General features: G+C 36.0%; 1 protein-coding gene across 2 annotated transcripts; it reads left to right on the top strand.

Moving 5' to 3' along the window:
* Positions 1-3,016: 3,016 nt before the first annotated feature.
* Positions 3,017-17,125, top strand: IPT9 (isopentenyltransferase 9). 2 transcript variants are annotated; one of them, XM_059588566.2, is made up of 12 exons: positions 3,017-3,366; positions 4,516-4,569; positions 5,691-5,733; positions 5,947-6,055; positions 8,343-8,541; positions 8,891-9,113; positions 11,245-11,339; positions 11,946-12,040; positions 12,600-12,675; positions 16,457-16,596; positions 16,673-16,816; positions 16,927-17,125. In XM_059588566.2, exons 1-11 carry the CDS (start codon positions 3,112-3,114, stop codon positions 16,734-16,736), a joined length of 1,353 nt encoding a protein of 450 aa, XP_059444549.1. In that variant the 5' UTR covers positions 3,017-3,111; the 3' UTR covers positions 16,737-16,816; positions 16,927-17,125. The 2 variants fall into 2 exon arrangements, with proteins under 2 accessions (XP_059444549.1, XP_059444548.1); XM_059588565.2 differs by having other exon boundaries at positions 11,242-11,339.
* The last annotated feature ends 1,194 nt before the right edge of the window (positions 17,126-18,319 follow it).

The following is an 18,319-nucleotide window of genomic DNA, read 5'->3' as shown; positions in this document are numbered from 1 at the left end:
ATTTTTGCCCATGTGGTTTAACAACTTTATTTTTTGTCCCTTGGGGTTTAATTATCATAGGAGGTACTTCGGGTATACATAAAGGCAAAGATGATACCTCCATCTAACTTCTGTCCAAAATTTGATGGAAATCCAAGTCAACACCCCTAAAAACTTAACACGTATCCATATACCTAATTAGAAAAAAAAAATTAAATTAACACCACTAAAAAATTAATTTTTTTTTTAGAAAAACATTGGCAGTGGCCGTAGCCACCACCTTTGGCAATTTCGGTGTGTGGGGGGGGGGGAAGGCCTGGCCACCCTCATCTGGCCAGATTGGGGGTGGTCAAAGGACCAAATGGGGTGACCGAAACCACCCCCAAAGCCATTGGGGGTGGCCGAGCCATCCCCATATGGCCAACCAGCCCTAAATGGTCGGATTGGGGTGGCGATCCATCCCCACAGCCCATGAGAGTGCTGGAGAGGAAACAAAAATGGAGGAATTGGGATGTTGGAGAGGAAAAAAAAAAAAAAAAAAAGAAAAAAAAAAAAGGAGGACTTGAGGTGCTAGTCTTTTCGAAAGCGCTAATATTGTAGGTGGAAGAGAGGCAACAAAAATGGAGGACTTGGGGTGCTGGAGAGGAAACCAAAATGGAGGACTTGGAGTGCTGAGAGGAAACATAAAAATTGAGGACTTAGGGTGCTCGTCTTTTTGAAAGCATTAGTACTGTAGGTGGCAGAGGGGCAACAAAAATGGAGGACTTGGGGGTGCTAGAGAGTAAACAAAAATGGAGGACTTGGGGGTGCTAGAGAGGAAACAAAAATGGAGGACTTGGGGGTGCTAGAGAGGAAACAAAAATGGAGGACTTGGGGTGCTAGAGAGACAATAGAAAAATGGAGGACTTGGAATGATGGTATTTTTGAAAGCATTATATTGTAGGTGGGAGAGAAGCAACAAAAATGGAGGACTTGGGGTGCTAAAGAGGAAACAAAAATGAATGACTTAGGGTGCTAGCGAGGAAACAGAAAAATGAAGGACCTGGGGTGTTGGTCTTTTTGAAAGCATTGGTACTATAGATGGCACAGAGGCAACAAAAATGGAGAACATGTGGTGCTGGAGAGACCACAAAAAAATGGAGGACTTGGGGTACTGGAGAGACAACAGAAAAATAGAGGGCTTGGGGTACTGGAGAGACAACAGAAAAATGGAGGACTTGGGGTGCTAGTCTTTTTGAAAGCATTAGAACTATAGGTGGCAGGGAGGCAAAAAAAATGAACGACTGTAGGTGGCAAAGAGGTAAAAAAAAAATAATGGAGGAATTTGGCTGCTAATCTTTTTGAAAGTGTTAGTACTATAGGTGATAGAGATGCAACAAAAATGGAGGACGGTAGGTGATAGAGAGGCAACAAAAATGGAGGACTTGTGTGTTGGAGAGACAACAGATAAATGGAGGACTTGAGGTACTGGTCTTTTTGAAAGCATTAATACTGTAGGTGGCAGAGAGGCAACAAAAATGGAGGACTTGGGGTGTGTTGGAGAGACAACAATAAAATGGAGGACTTGGGGTGCTGGAGAGACAACAGAAAAATGGACGACTTAGGGTGCTTATCTTTTTGAAAGCCTTACTACTGTAGGTGGCAGAGAGACAACAAAAAGTGAGGTTTGGGGTGCTGGAGAGACAACAAAAAAATGGAGGACTTAGGATGTTAAAGAGACAATAGGAAAATGGAGAACTTTGGGTGCTGGTCTTTTGGAAAGCGTTAGAATTGTATGTGGCAGAGAGGCAACAAAAATGGAGGATTTGGGGAGTTGGAGAGACTACAGAAAAATGGAGGACTTGGGGTGCTGGTCTTTTTGAAAGCGTTAGTACTATAGGTGGCAGAGAGGCAACAAAAATGGAGAACTTGGGGTGCTAGAGAGACAACAAAAGAATGGAGGATTTGGGGTGCTAGAGGAACAACATAAAAATTGAGGACTTGGGGTGCTGCTCTTTTTGAAAGCGTTAGTATTGTAGGTGGTAGAGAAGCAACAAAAATGGAGGACTTGGGGTACTTAATAGACAACAAAAAAATGGAGGACTTGGGGTGCTGGAGAGACAACAGAAAAATGGAGGACTTGGGGTGCTGGTCTTTTAGAAAACGTTAGTATTGTAGGTGGTAGAGAGGCAACAAAAATGGTGGACTCGGAGTGCTGGAGAAACAAAAAAAAGAAAAAAAAAAAGAAAAAGAAAATATAGGACTTGAGGTGTTGGAGATACTACAGAAAAATGGAGGACTTGGGGAGCTGGTCTTTTTGAAAGAGTTAGTACAGTAGGTGGCAGAGAGGCAACAAAAATGGACGACTATAGGTGGCAGTGAGGCAACAGAAATGGAGGACCTGGGGTGCTGAAGAGACAACAAAAGATTGGAGGATTTAGGGTGTTGGAGAGACAATGAAAAATGGAGGACATGGGGTGCTGGTGTTTTTGAAAGCGTTAGTAATATAGCTGGCAGAGAGGCAACAAAAATGGAGGACTTGGGGTGCTGAAGAGACAACAATAAAATGGAGGACTTGGGGTGCTAGAGAGACAACAATAAAATGGAGGACTTGGAGTGCTGGAAGGACAACATAAAAATGGAAGACTTGGGGTGCTTGTCTTGTTGAAAGCGTTAATACAGTAGGTGGCAGAGATGCAACAATAATAGTGGACTTGGGGTGTTGGAGAGATAACAGAAAAATAGAGGACTTGGGGTGCTGGTCTTTTTGAAAGCGTTAGTACTGTATATTGACACGTGTTAAGTTTTTAGGGGCGCTAACGTGAATTTCCGTCAAATTTTGGACGAAAGTTAGACGGAGGTACCATCTCTGTCTTTTTGTATGCCCGAGGTACCTGTGATAAAAACTAAACCCTAATAAGGGCCAAAAAATACCGTTGTTAAGCCATAAGGGGCAAAAATGTATTTAACCTTAAAAAACAAAGAAAATTATAGTCCGTAGCATTCATACCTTATCAACGCATCCAAACATTGGGATGCCGAAATATCTATACGCAAACATCTAAAACCTCATCAAAACCTCTGAAAGAAGCGGTAATACAAAATACCAGCAAACCAACACTGACAGTGTGAAAGTTGTCTCCACAAACCAAAATGCTGAGTGGAGCGTGTGGCCTCCGCGCGTGTTGCCTACGGCTTCCGTACTCGCTGGAGAGGCCCCTCCTCCGGGCCGCTACATTGCGATTCAGGCACCGCCGGCGCGTGTTTTCCACCGCCCGTGCAGCTTCCGGCGCGAAAAAGCAGAAGGTGATTGTGATATCTGGGCCAACCGGCGCCGGGAAGACCCGGCTCGCTATAGAGCTCGCCAAGCGGCTCAATGGAGAAATCATCAGCGCCGATTCTGTCCAGGTTTGGAAAGAGTTTGTTTTCAAAAAGTTTATTTGTTCCCCGTTTGGCTGTTTGTTTGCGGAGAAAATGGGGGAGAAAAGAAAGTAAGTATAGGAAATTGATAATTTAATATTTTGTTTGGTTACTGAGATAATTGCTGAGTGCCAGTAATTGTTTTGGGTTAATTTTTTGTTTTGTTTTGTTTTGTTTTTTTTTTTTTGTTTTGAAGGATGTTTTGGTTTTCCAAGAAGTTAAATTGATTTAGTGCGTGTTTGATTGTTGAGAATTTTAAATCTCGAGAGATATTGATTATTGAGAGTTTAAAATCACACCGAGTTAGAATTTCTGAACTTGACAGTATTGTTATGCGGATATGTTTAGAATTAGAATATATATCATATTTTAGGCAACATTGCTTTTAAAAATATAAACTTTGATGATATCAAATAGTTTTTGTAAATACTCATTTAGTAGCTATGACATTATTAATGACTGTTATGGATATTTTTTGAAAAGAGAAGAATGCCCGTGAACATTGATAAACAAATTTTGAGATGAAACACAAAACCTTTTTATTTCTTATTTTTTATTTTTTATTTTTTTTATCCCTAAAGTTAACTCTACGTATTTTTTTTTTTATTTTTTATTTTTAATTTTGGGAAAAAATTGAATTTAAGTGTCACATTAGTAATTCTTACAAAAACAAGATATGTGAGAACTAGACATTTCCTAACTTAAAGGTGGGACTCACAATCCTCTCATTTCATGGAAATTGGGATGTTCATGGGAATTTTAATTATCAGTAACTTCACTAAATGAACAACTAAACTTTCATGAATTCTTGAAAATTAATTCCACTCTTGATTTCCTGTATAAGGAACACACCCTAATGTATGCTAATAAAATGTGAATGATGAATCCTTTGTTTGCTTCTTGACAAAAATGTAGGAAAGGAAAGGAAAATAATTTAATATTTTCCTTGTTTACATAGGCATGTAAAGCTACTTTGGTTGCCATGAAATTGTAAGACGGAAAGAATTTGAGATTGTGCTATTTAGAAATCTATTTGAAAGTATTGCCTAAATTGGCATTTGCCTTTCCTTTATGCTTAATCAATGGTGGAATTTCTTCCGTACTGAATTTTTCAATTGAATATGCCTTGTACTACAGGTATATCGAGGTCTTGATATTGGATCTGCGAAGCCTTCTCCGAGTGATAGACAGGTGCCTGATTAAGATAAGAAACATATTCAGTATTTGCTTCTACTATCAAATTCACATTTTTATATGGTGGAAGAATTTGCTCTTCTGCTTACTGTTTCAATATAATTTTTTTTGATAAGTAATAATCAGTCTTATTAAAAACGTAAGGCTCCCAAAAGTACACTAGGAGTATACAATAGGATCACCTAACTAGAAAGGGAAACTGTTTCAATATAATTATATATGATTGTATGGCTCCTTGATGTGCCATGATGTTTTTGGAAGTTCTTTAACCTATATCCGAAATTGTTAGCCATAGCATATTCCATTAGGTTGAATAGCCTCTGCAAGAATGTGTTGACTTTTATATCAGCCGCATCTGCTCATCTAATGCTGCTTTCACTAATTGAATTATATGTGTCATCTTGAGACCGTTTGTCTAGATTTGTAAATACTAGATGAGATTATCAGCTGTGAATGTCATGCTGTGGTGTCAGTGGCTTCTGTATTTCCATATCTGTCATTCCGCATTTTGCCCACGACCTATGTTTCAATTTTAGTTCTTGATGAATTTAACCCCACAGAAAACAAAATTTGAGAGACGTTTTGACAAATTTCTCTGCTGAAATGGGCTGAAGGAACATGAAAAGATTATAAAGGGTGGAACCTTTAAAGTGAAACTATCTTGCTGGAGATTTAGTGCATGCATACTACTATAGTCATTGCAATGATAACAATGTGCAATCAATGATGAAAGCCGATATCTGTGACATTTCAGAAAGTTAGTCCTATATTGGGAAGATAAATTGTCCATATTGAGTGAGTAGATTATAAAGTCCAACATTAGTTCTTTATTAAGTGAGACCGAGCTTTATAAGTGATTCTAGGAACCTCCAATTTTAACTCGACCTAGCCATTTTGGAGTGATAACGCAGATGTGGTCTGCTTTCTTGGGTCGTTACATATGTCATATATTCTCTTGCCTAGCTTGTCATTTAGTAACTGAATTTGACTACCACATTTCATTTTTGTTGCCATATTTTTACAATCCTTGGGTACTTTAGTTTTCTCCTTTTTCTTAAAGCATATTACTTATTAAGAAAATAATTTTTAATTTTTTAAAATTTATCTTTTTTTTCTAGGAGATACCACATCATCTTGTTGACATATTGCATCCATATGAAGGTATGTTGGGATCGGCTCTTTTCAACTAGACATATATCATAATGTTCATATGATGTAAGATTTGGAGGCTATGATACAAAAGTGGCTCCTACTAGTAATTTTGATTTTTTAATTGCTAGGTATTTGAACATTTCTTTCTTTCTTTATTTTTTTAATTTTTTTTTCTGGGCCTTTTAACATTTCTTTTCTCCAAATTTTATATATATATTTTAGATTATTCTGTTGGGAAATTCTTTGAGGATGCAAGGCAGGCTACAAGATGTATTCTTGACAGTGGCCGCGTTCCAATAGTTGCTGGAGGTACTGGATTGTACTTGCGGTGGTATGTTCCCATGAATCCTTTTGTAGGATGATCTTTATAAGAACTGTTTCTTCTATTTCAACTGAAACCTTGAATGGATACCCAAAGTGTTGTTGAGCATGCCATCATAAATTAATACCATTGTTGATATGATATTGGCACAAGGGAATAACTTGTTTAAAATTAATTACAATTTGTCTCAAGTCTCTCTGGGACTGTTAGAGGTTTCTGTGGCCATCTATACCTTATGTGCTTAATTGGAAGCATCAGAGAATTTCGCTCTTTGTAAATTTCTGAGAACTTAAAAAAAAAAGTGATGGATACTTTTACTGTGGTAAAAATTTTCTAGTCCCTATTTGTTGTTATCTCCTGCAATATGTGTGGATAAAATATCTCATGAAGCAAATGTCACTAGTTTGAATCTACCCTTCACCCTCCATCTGCATGGGGACAAAAGTTACTTATCAAAAAAAAAAAAAAAGTGGAGAAAAATGAACTAATATGTCCTGTTTTTCTGCCATTCAAACCATGTGGTATGGCTTGGAAGCCGGCAAAACAAAACATTAGTAGAAACACAAATTATGTGGGAGCATAAGAAAATTATCAAAAACTTAATGGCACCATATGGCTGATGGTCTAAAGGTGAACAAATTTCAAATTGTTCAACATGGTTATTAGTACTTGAAGTTCAGAACATTAGCTTTATCTCTACACAAATAGGGTTGTGGGTGAGCTGGAAGGTCAAGAGGGGTGTCGTAACATTTTGGAAGTTTGGAGGTTGGCTCTTTAATGTTTAATGTGGTGTATTTGGAGAGATCGGAATGGACAGAGCCTTGAAGATGGAGAGACTTCAGTAATAGAGCTGAAAAAGATTATATTCAACTCTATTTACACATGGATAGCAGCAGCACATAATAGTTTTTTTTTTATTCCTTTCTTTCTAGTTTTTATGATTTTTTGAATTGTTGTTCTTCTTGTTCTCCTGAATAGGGGGTTCTCTTGTATACTTTTTGTGTGCTAGGGTTATGCCTCTTTGCGCTTTTCAAATGAGATTATTTTAGTTATAGAAAAAGGAAGAACAATACATTTGTCTCTAACCAAATAGCATTTAGCTACCTAAGGTAGACTGTTAGCACGCAGGGAGAAAATACATTTTTTTCCTCCCTCAAATTCCCTGCTACTAAAGTAATTTACAATTGAAAAAATTACAATGAGCTGTAGCTCATGGCACCTCCTCCCCATAAGAGTTGGATGGTGGGTGAGGGGTGTGCGTAACTTACTAATCAAAATATTTATAATTAAAATATCTTGTTTATTGAAAAATAATGTAGTTACAAGAGCCTCAAAGTAGAAGGATGATTAGCAATCGTATTATATGTACTGTACATTATAAACAGATTCTAAATTAAATGTGAAATATGCTTATATGTACTGTCCATTGGGCCGACGTTTTTAGTGTGCCTCAATTTTCTACCGTGTCTCAATTTTTATTTTTATGTTCTTCTTTCTGCCTTTACTGGGGCCTTTCTTTGTATACTTCCTGTGTACTAGGGTTGCACCCCTCTGCGCTTTTCAATGAATCACTTATTTATAAAAAAAAAAATATAAAAAAGAAAAAGAAAATTTGTAATATACTATATTTCTGAATGCTAAATATGATGTCTAATTTCTAAATGCTAATCAGTAAAGGTAATTTAACTTTGTTATGCCTTCAGTTGTTGCTAGTATGACCATGTATGATGCATTAGCAACAATTACTCAGTGAAGCAGTTTCTGCTCTTCACAAGCAAGGGGGAGAGAGCAGAGAATAAAGAAAGAATAATTAAAGGTTGGATGTTACTATGTTTTGTCAATGAGTCGTACATCTTAAGCCCAGGAAAGCATTGCAGATGTGGTCTGGAATGTCTCATACTTTTGTGCTAAAAACATATCATGGATATTTATCTCAGGAACAATTGGAAAGATTACTATCTACAACTGCCTGCAGCCAAACGCAGTGCAAAAGTGGCACAGTATCTATGTGAAGGAATTTCATAAGGTTTCATTAATGTTAACAGCCCTGGATGAGCAGCTAAAGTTCATGAAAGTTTTGATCTTTATTTGTTATATTTAATACTACAATGTTTGATTGCACATGAAATAATGCTGATGCTAGTTAGTTGTTGGGGGAAAATAGTTGTATGTGCATTCCTGTCGTAGATATTTCATGATGTTGTTGTAATTTTAAATCTTTACATTATTGTATGCCTGCTTTTATGGTACGTAAATGCCTTTTTTTTTTTTTTATTATATATATTTCAAAAATAAGGTTCATGTATGGAAAGCCAGACGTTCCAAAAGCTTCTTGTGACATTGCCTCCGAAGTATATTCAGAATTAGCGGATTTACAGAGAGATGAAGACTGGGATGCAGCAGTGCAGTTGGTGGTCAAAGCAGGTGACCCAAAGGCCCAATTTATAGCTGTCAATGATTGGTATCGGTTACGGCGTAGCCTTGAGATTATCAAGGTTAGTTTGTTATGTTTTTTGGGTTTATTTCTGAACATTGGACTACCTCTCTCTCTCTCTCTCTCTCAAACACAAAAACAAACAAAAAGCTGCACAATGGTTATAAATTTTTTTCCACAAAAGCTACAGAAGTAAGGTTCTGTTCAGAAGGCTTATTTTCTTTTTGTTGTAAGCTTTAGCACCTAAATTTTTATTGGTTATTTGTCATAATCTAATCCTACAAAGATAATCTTTTACATATTTAGATAGTATACTTAGGATTTTCTTTAATTAAATTAATAAAATACTTTGGGACAAGTTCATTACCACATATGTTCATAATTTATCAATATTTCCTTTGGAATGGCAGTCTAGTGGATCACCTCCATCTGCTTTTCGGGTACCATATGATTCTTTCAGGGAACAATGCAGTAGTGTAATAGACAGCTCTCATGATGTCAACTCTTCTGCTGATGCACTCAAGGAAAATGAATCAAAGGATTTGGATTATGACTTTATTTGTTTTTTCCTCTCTACCCAAAGAGTTGATCTCTACAAATCAATTGACTATCGGTGTGAAGATATGCTTTCAGGTAGATCATGCTACGGAAACACCACTATCTTTTTAGTTTTCTGCCACTTAAAAATATCAAATTCTTTGAAGTATACATCCAGTCTATACATTTAAGTTGTCGTGATGATTATTTCTGAAAAGTTGACTATAAAATGTTGTCAACCCCTCCCCAACCCACACACACACATATATGGGCATAGGACTTTGAGATCATCCCCGTTTCTTCCTTAAAACTTACATGAGATTTTCAGTTTCATGGCAACCAAATTTTTGACTCAATCATGTTGGCACCTGCTTGATAATCAAGGACAATCCCCTTTCACCTTTTTCTTTTGGGCTTTTGTTGGCACCCTGATATCATGCCTGTCAAATTAGAATAAGTGAAAATGGCCAGTCATGTTGAGATTTGAGTGTTTCTTAAGATTGGCTTTATGCCTAAGCATCGATGCATTTTACTCTCAATTTCTTCCAAATTGTTTCATATGCAATGAGACAACACTATGCATGAGCTAGTTTTAAGAGATTCATTGTCAACTTCTTTATGGGCTTGGGCTTTAACATATCTCTACGGTCCGACCAAATTAGAAAAAAAAACATTTCTCTTTGGACAAGGCTAGAAAGCTTTTAGTGTCACACTGGTATAATGACAAAACATATTGTGTTGTAAGTTTGTTTCTCATCTTAAAACCCAGTCTCTTTTTCTGTATCTTAAAGTTTTCTTAATTTACTACCATTATGTAACTCTTAAGAACAAATTTCTTGTGCTAGCCCAGTCCCATTCAATAGATCTGTGCCAATTTCTCATATCATTACTTTTGGGAAGCGGTGTGGAGCATGGCATCAAGGGCATGAGATTATTTGATTGTCTTCTCCTAGACCTGCTCTGGTACCTTTGGCGAATGAGTTGGGGGAAGGGAAGATAGAGGGTCAGATTTTAAAGGAGGTGCCTGCATATGAGTCAATTGGAGTTGAGTAGAATAACGATTTGTTTGCCTTGTGTGGGGATATGAATAATCCTCCTTTGGCAGCAGTGAATGTCCCTGGGGAGGAGGTTAAGGGAAGTAATCCGATAACATGTCATTTGCTTGCTGTGGTTGAAGACGTGGATAGAATATGTTTAAGTCTTTCCAAAAGACGCAAGTTTGAAGTGAAGTCTTATTATCAAAGGTTAAGCATTCTTACTGGATCTCCTTTTCCTTGGAAGAGTATTTGGAGAGTCAAAGGCTTCTTCGATGGTGGCTTTTTGGTGTTGACCGTAGCATTAGGGAAAATATTGAATTTGGATAACGTGAGAAAGAGGAATGTTGTGGTAGTGGAGTGGTGTTGTATGTGCAAAAAGAGTGGGGAGTCCATTGATCACATTTTGATTCATTGTGAAGTAAAAGATTGATTGGGTTATGCCTAGAAGAGTGAGAGAATTGTTGGTGAGTTGGGGAGATCAGGTAGGTGTGGTAACATTTTCAAAGTTTAGAGGTTGACTCTATTATGTTTAATGTGGTGTATTTGGAGGGAGTAGAATGCTTGAAGCTTTGAAGATATTTAAGACTTTAGTGGTAGAGCTGAAAAGGAATATGTTCAACGCTTGCTTTTTTCTAGTTTTTCCAATTTTTTAAACTTTTTTTCATCTTTTTCTCCTGATTAGGGAGTTCTTTTGTATACTTCTTGTGTATTGGTGTTGCACCCCTCTGTGCCTTTTAATGAGATTGAATTACTTATAAAAAAAAATTAATACATCGAGTAAGAATTTCTCAAGAGGATTATAGGTTCTATATTTTCCCTCGTAATACAAAAATAACGATTTTATTGAAAGGAAAAGAGGCAAAAGCTTATCCATCTTATGTTTATTTTACTCGCAATTCATTGATTTATTTTTTGTAGTCGCACATTCTTGTAGATGTTTATTATGGTATTGTTATGGATTTTATACTTTTTTTTTACCCTTCACTCCTATATGAATGCAAATAAGAGTTATATTGATCAACGATAATCTGATATTAACGGATATTTTCTTATGAATGATTTCGAGTATATGCAAGGAAATACTTTGATACCCACTACAGTATATAAAACTTTTCTTGAAATATTAGCTTTTTACTGTATGGTTCAACTCTAGAGCTGTATTCATTTTGAATGGTTGGTTTTGCCAGTAGGAAACGACGGGATTTTGTCTGAGGCCAGATGGCTTCTTGATACAGGTCTTCTACCGAATTCAAATTCTGCAACTCGTGCAATCGGTTACAGACAAGTATACCTTTCATATTTTCTTCTTCTATTCTTTCTGTTGATCATATTTTCTAATTTGCTAGCAGCAGTGCTTGTCCTAATAATTTGTTTTTATTCTGGAATTGGGTTATCCAACTAACCTTTTTCTTCAAAAGCCGAATTTTGATATGATTCATAAAGGAAGAAGGCCCATCACTTTACACTTGGGCTTGTTGCTCGTGTGTGTTATAATCAATTATGTCCAAACACCTTCGCAGGGTCTTTTTGGGTATCTCTTGAAATCCATGACCTTCTCGTTGCTGTATGTATCAAAAGAAAATAAAAACAACTTTCTCATTGCTGAATATTTGATTCATTGAATTTTTGTTACTTCCAAGCTCTAGACATTTGTTTCCTCTTCACCTATTCTACGTTGAATGTTGTTACTACATTTTTTAACCTTACAACCATGACTTCTTATTGCCATTCTGGATAAAGTAGTATTTGAACCTTTAAATGATGCTATCTTGCCTACTTCGTCCTTGACTTCGCTCTAATTTATTTTTCCAACTGATTTTGGCTTGTTTTGGTTTTAAGTGGTTTATTCTATTTTAAGATTCATTTGGTTTGTATGATTTACTAATTTCAGGCAATGGAGTACTTATCACATTGTAGGGAGCAAGGAGGTAGCAGTTCTCCTGGAGAATTTTTCGCTTTTTTATCTGACTTTCAGAAAGCATCTAGGTAACGTGTTTCAATCTTTATCGCTATAATTATATGACTCATATATTAGGGTCCTGTGCATCCAAGTAAGGAGGTATTTTGTTATGTATTTGAGATTTTGATAGTTTTCCTGATCTGTAAAACAGTAAAAGTGAAAATGGCATGATATCCCTCACATGTAAACATAAATATTTTATTGTATCATCTAATTCTGTTCTTCTATGTTACACATAATGAAAATCCGTGGGCATTGTAAGTGTTGGAAGTGAATTAATATTGAAACACTCTTGCATTTTGATTTCTTTATTTTTTGACTAGCTAAGTTCATTTGTTTATTTCATTTTGATAAAATAAATAAGTTCCTATCTTGGCCTCTTAAAAGTAATTGCTTGATTGTTGTAGCTTAAACTTTATTACCCTGTCTAATGTATCACATATCCAGCTAGTTGTACATAACTTTATTTTTTTGGTACAAAACTTAATGCTGTATGTTGTGCTTTTCAGTAATCCTACGATTTTTGAGTTTGTGATGCTGTTAACCATTATATATTAATCCAGCAATTGTAAATTTGTTGTGCAGAAATTTTGCAAAAAGGCAATTGACATGGTTTCGTAATGAGAGTATATATCACTGGCTTGATGCTTCTAAGCCTCTGGTATGTCACTTGCATTCTTTCCTTGTTCCTAATCTGCCTTAACTACTTTTCTTCTTTTGGTGTATTAATTCATTCAGTCGTCTACGTTATCTCGCTAAATGCATATTTATTTGGCAAAATTCAACATGTGATTACATGGTTATTGCCGTATTGGTGTAGTTTAGGATGAATGTATTCATTTCTGCATTTGTGTCTAGAACTGGTTATGAAGAGGCATATTTCTGATCAACATGGAAATCATATACTATGTCATCAAGATCCAAAATTTGAGTACAATTCTTAATGATGGAGTTTAGCTTGATAGAGAAATAAAATATAGAAGGGCCACATCTCTTCTTCCCACTTACTTTGGAAATACTTGCTGATGCACATAGCATGGGCTGGGGTGTTTCATTCGGCAGATTTCTTTATATTGTATTTTTTTTTATGCATTATGACCATTTAAAAAATCTTAACTAACATGCACATACCATGGTGCATCATAATAATTTGTGCTTAGCTACATATATTAATAATAAAATATAAGATAACATTAAGGAATACCATATTTCCATGTGCTTTTCTCATATCCTAGAATGACAATGGCAATATTTCAGATTATTGTATTTTAGATTGCTTTAGTTGTTTCAACAGAAACGCTGAAAATTGGTAAACTGTACAACCATTTCTCCATTTCATTCAAATTATTCTATTCATAAGCAGCACATAATTTTATATTTATTACAAACCTGTAGTAACCAATGGCAAAAACTAAAAACATCCATGGTTTCCCGGAAGAACCCAATTTCATTTGGTTGCGAAACTGGAAAAAAGCAGCAGTTTTTTGCAAACCTTGCTCATAATGTAGGTCCCACTTTGATCAAGAGCACACTTTCCAATCTTCCTACTTATTTATTATCCCTCTTCCCTTTACCTGCTTCTGTGGCCAAGTGAATGGAGAAGCTCCAACGTGATTTTCTTTGGGGTGGCTTAAACGAATAATTCAAGTATCACTTGGTTAGTTGGGATAAGGTATGCTCTCCCATCTATAAAGGTGGCTTAGGGATTAGGAAGTTGAGAGTTTTCAATCAAGCCTTATTAGGGAAGTGGCTATGGCGTTACGCGCACAAGAGAGAGGCTTGGTGGAGAATTGTGGTGCATGCCAAGTTTGGTTCTGCATGGGGTGGATGGCATTCTGTTGACAATCCCGGGCCTCATGGGGTGGGTCTTTGGAGGCATATTAGGAGAGGGTGGCGAGTGTTTTCTAAATATATTAAATTCGACCCAGGAGACGGATCTCAAATCAGATTTTGGGATGATGTTTGGTGCGCGGAAATGATTCTTAAGGAAGCTTATCTAGGCCTATATAACATAGCTAATGCAAAAGATGCATCCATTGCTGATAATTTGGAGTTTATGGGTGGAACTCGTCAATGGAATGTTAGCTTCCTTCGATCGATCCATGATTGGGAATTGGAAGTGCTAGCCTCGTTCTATACTACGTTATGTTCTCACAAGTGGAGTAGGGGAGGGGTGGACAAAATTTGGTGGATCCCATCAAGAAAAGGGAAGTTCGATGTTAGATCATTCTACAATATCCTGGTAAGCAAAGAAGCGAGTCCTTTTCCTTGGAAGAGCATATGGCGCACCAAGACACCTTCGAGAGTGGCTTTCTTTACTTGGACGGCGGTGTTAGGGAAGGTTCTCACAATTGATAATCTCAGAAAAAGGAATATTATCGTGATCAATAGATGTTGCTTGTGCAAAATTGATGGGGAGACTATTGATCATCTCTTCCTTCACTGTGAGATTGCTCGTTCCTTATGGTAGGCCATCTTTAGTTGTTTTGGGTTGTATTGGGTCATGCCTAGGAAGGTGGCGGACTTGTTTGCTTGTTGGTAGGCGGGAGGTTGCTCTAGGTGTGCTGTTGTTTGGAAAATGGTCCCTCTATGCATTATGTGGTGCCTTTGGCTAGAAAGGAACGAAAGATGCTTTGAGGATTCAGAGAGATCATTGGAGGAACTCACGGCCTTCTTTTTCCATACGCTTTACACTTGGACAACTGCTTGGCTTGCTCCTATAGTTATTAGCTATCTTGATTTTCTTGTTCTTTTCTCTTCTTCTGGCTAGTCGTTTCCCTTGTATACCCCCTGTGTACTAGGGTTGCGCCCCTCTGCGCTTTTGATATAAACATTACTTATCAAAAAAAAAAAAAAAAAGTAGGTCCCACTTTTATAGCATATTTGGCCAAAGAAGCATGGGACAGATTGCAGTTCTTACCTTCTAGGGACTCCATGGACAAAGATCTGCTTTCATTATATTGGCAACGAGATTGGTTTATTACTTATCAAAAAAAAAAAAAAAAAAAAAATTAGAGTTTCAAATTTTCCAAATTTGAGTTCGGAGTTTGCGATCATTTTAAGCCCGAGACCTCCATCCATTTTTTGGTTAAATAAATAATAAAAATGATGTAAAAAAAGAATCATTCCCCTCCTATAAAAATTGAAAAAGGAAAGAGGAGAGAGAGAAACCATACCAGCCATGGGTGGTTGGGACCTAGCCACAACAGTGATTGGGTTAACAGGCCACGACCTTGGTTGAGTGAGAACCCAGCCACTGTGGTTAGGTCCAGCTATGACGCTATTGGGTCATACCCAGTGGCTGGGTAACCCAGCCACCCATGGTTACATATGACTGGGCGTGACTCAACTTCTTTTTCCTTCTCTTTTTTCTCTTTTATTTTTTCAATTTTTTGATAGGAAGGCATGATTGTATTTTCATATTATTTTTGTTATTATTTGATGAAAAATTAGAGAAAGGTGTTGGAAGGGTCTCGGATTTGTAAAATTGGAAAAACACTAAAGCTCAAAACCATGAAAAGCAGAAGGAGGTCCTATCAATATTTTCTAATCTTTTTCAGCTGTGAGTTCGAAGTTTGAAGCAAGATTCTTCTTGATACAAATCCTATGAAGGAAGTCTTCCGACGATGGTCAAAGGCTTATTATTCATTACTACTATTAATTACAGTGTTTTTATATTACTAGTAATTTGTTTTCATGTAACAGGCTATCAGCTTATGCGGCATAAACTGCATTATAGTTAAATCTGAAATCTAGATTTTTTTTGAAAAATTTTGGATGCAAGAAACATGTAATCATCAAATTTATTATTGATCTTCAGTTGATTTGCGGCAAATAAATTTGCTAGTTTGGCAGCCTTTTTTGCTCTTGGTTGGTGTACAGCTTATATCATCTTTTTTAGCAGTGAGAGTGACTTTTCAGAAGCATGCCATGGGTTTTCCTGATCAATCGTTTTAATTTTCTTCTTCTCTCTCTCTCTCTCTCTCTTTTCGATCCTATGAGATTTTCGACAATGAAAAAGAATCCTCATTTTGATTATCAGGGGTTGATATGGCAAACTATTCTTTCGTGAAGGATTTGATTCAAATTGGTTTTGATTAAAAGGTTATGTGTGGTGCATTGAACTATTATGACCCTCTAATTTTTTTCTCTGGAGTTCTGGTCTTGGGACAATAATGCAAAAGCATTATTCATTGATATGATTTGTGACAAGATATCAAGATGTCATAGGTTAACTTGTTTTGTTTTCTAATTAAGTAGTAAGTAGTCTTTCTTGCTTCAATTACGGTTGTGAATGCATAAGTTTTTAAGAGACTGATAAATGTGAGCTTTGTATTTTGGCACCAAAGTGTAAATGATTATATGCATATAAGGTCCTTAAAGTTGTTGCTCAAATTCTCTTCTTACCTTATTCTGATCTGCATGAGGTACAATTTTTGCAGGAACAAGTGCTGAATTTCATTTATGACTCATACCACGACGACAGTGGAGTTTTGGTGGTGCCTGAAGCACTAAGAATGAAGAAAGATCTTTCCGGCCGCCGAGAAACTGCCGAACTTAAGGCCTACCGCACAAGAAATAGGTACGAACCTGTTATACTCAATATTATGCTGTGTTGTTTATTGTAAAGAGCTAAAAGCTTTTCTTTAACTGTGAAGGCATTTTGTCAGTCGTCAAGATTGTTCTGATATTTTAGACTGGATAAGGAGAACCCAAGGATGAAGCAATGAAGTTCATCTATTCACTCACTTGAACTAAAGCTCATTTTGACTTTAATCGGAATGAGACAAATTTTAATCTCTGTAAGCTTTTCTTCTATAGTTTTTTCAACGGTCTAAATTTAATTTCACCTTCTCTTTTTCTATCCTTATAAGCTTTGATGAAGGCCTTTGAGCATTTATCTTCTTGGCAGTGGCTCGTGGACTCCAGCTAATCGTCACTTGAGAGAGAGGCTGGGGGTGGGCATTTTGTCACTCGTTTTTCTTTTAGAGAGAGATGGGCGGATTGAAGAGGAGAAAGGCTGCCGGAATGTTTTTGGATTAGTGGTAATGTTTTCTGATGCAACATATGCCGCTAAATTCTTGCATGGTATTCTTTGTCCCGACACAAAAACTTGTAAACTCTATCCATAGTAAGATGATGGTTGTATTAAATTAACCTTTTGGTCATTATAATCTATAGCTAATTGTCTTGGTTTTTGGAATTCTGGGTGACTGTTTCCCCGGAAGACTGATGGTTAGTTAAGAACTTTCAATTGCACTATCTCTGTGGGTTATCCTCCTACCCAAAAGGAATATTCTGTGGTAATTTAACACTACTTTTCCTCCTGTGTGAGATTGAAATATTTAATTGTAGGAAGAGATGAATTATGGAGATATAGTTTGAAATTAATGTCTTTACTATGATGCTATGTTAAATTATTATTTATCTCAAAAACTTTAATTAATATAAAAAAAATGAATTTAATAATTTAATTAATTAGACATCATTCTTTCAATTATGGGTGTAGAGAAATGGATGTAAGGAAATGAGAGTATCATTATTTATATAGGCAAAATATTGACATCAAGCATTTTTCTTTAAAAAATAATACTTACTTACGACTGAAAGAACACATAGCATTTTTCATATATATATATATATATATATATATATATATATAAAATTTAAGTATGAATATTCATAATTTTGTCAAGACTAATAAAACTCGTAATTTAAGGATGAAGAAACCAATTCAACCTTTAGCTGTATAATAAAAAGACTTTTCTCTAAGAGGCATGGTTTTTTTTTTTTTTTCAAAAATTATTTGGTTAATTCTTCAACAGTTAAGACATTTGGAAAGGATTAAATTCTACACGACTACACGTCACCTTTTAAACGATTTGAAATAACTAAAATGACCCATGAGAACGTGAATGGTTTTAAAATAATCAATAGTTTAATTTTATTTATTTATTTTTTAAATGTATAGTTTTGTCCCTAGAAATGTCTGGTAAGTTTTAATTTAATCTTTAGATTATAAAAAGCTTCAACTTTGTCAAAAAATATATATATATATATATATAATTTTTTTTTTTTACATGTCCATACAAAGAAATGAGAGAAGAGAGAATCGAACTAATAACCTTCGCTTCATAAGACGGATAATAAAATAAATTGCATTTTGAATAATAAAATAAACATTCTTCCGGGAGATGCTCTAAACAACTCAAAGCAGACATATCCTACGTTTCAAAGACAGAAATTGGTAGTAATTACAGAAATTACCATCCAATACTTTTAAGTTTTACCCCCCAACTTTCCTG

This window comes from Corylus avellana, chromosome 3 (assembly GCF_965113065.1).
Source record: "Corylus avellana chromosome 3, dhCorAvel1.hap1.2, whole genome shotgun sequence".
Taxonomy (NCBI): domain Eukaryota; kingdom Viridiplantae; phylum Streptophyta; class Magnoliopsida; order Fagales; family Betulaceae; genus Corylus; species Corylus avellana.
The sequence above is the reverse complement of the archived record's forward strand: the minus strand, read 5'-3'. Positions and strand labels throughout refer to the sequence as shown.

What these genes read in the sequence shown, in the direction of transcription:
- IPT9 (XM_059588565.2), top strand. Translation starts at nt 3,112, where the DNA reads ATGCTGAGTGGAGCGTGTGGCCTCCGCGCGTGTTGCCTACGGCTTCCG. An exon ending in GTAGCCTTGAGATTATCAAG is followed by an intron (nt 8,542 to 8,890) that starts GTTAGTTTGTTA and finishes TTGGAATGGCAG; the next exon opens with TCTAGTGGATCACCTCCATC. An exon ending in TTGATGCTTCTAAGCCTCTG is followed by an intron (nt 12,676 to 16,456) that starts GTATGTCACTTG and finishes CAATTTTTGCAG; the next exon opens with GAACAAGTGCTGAATTTCAT.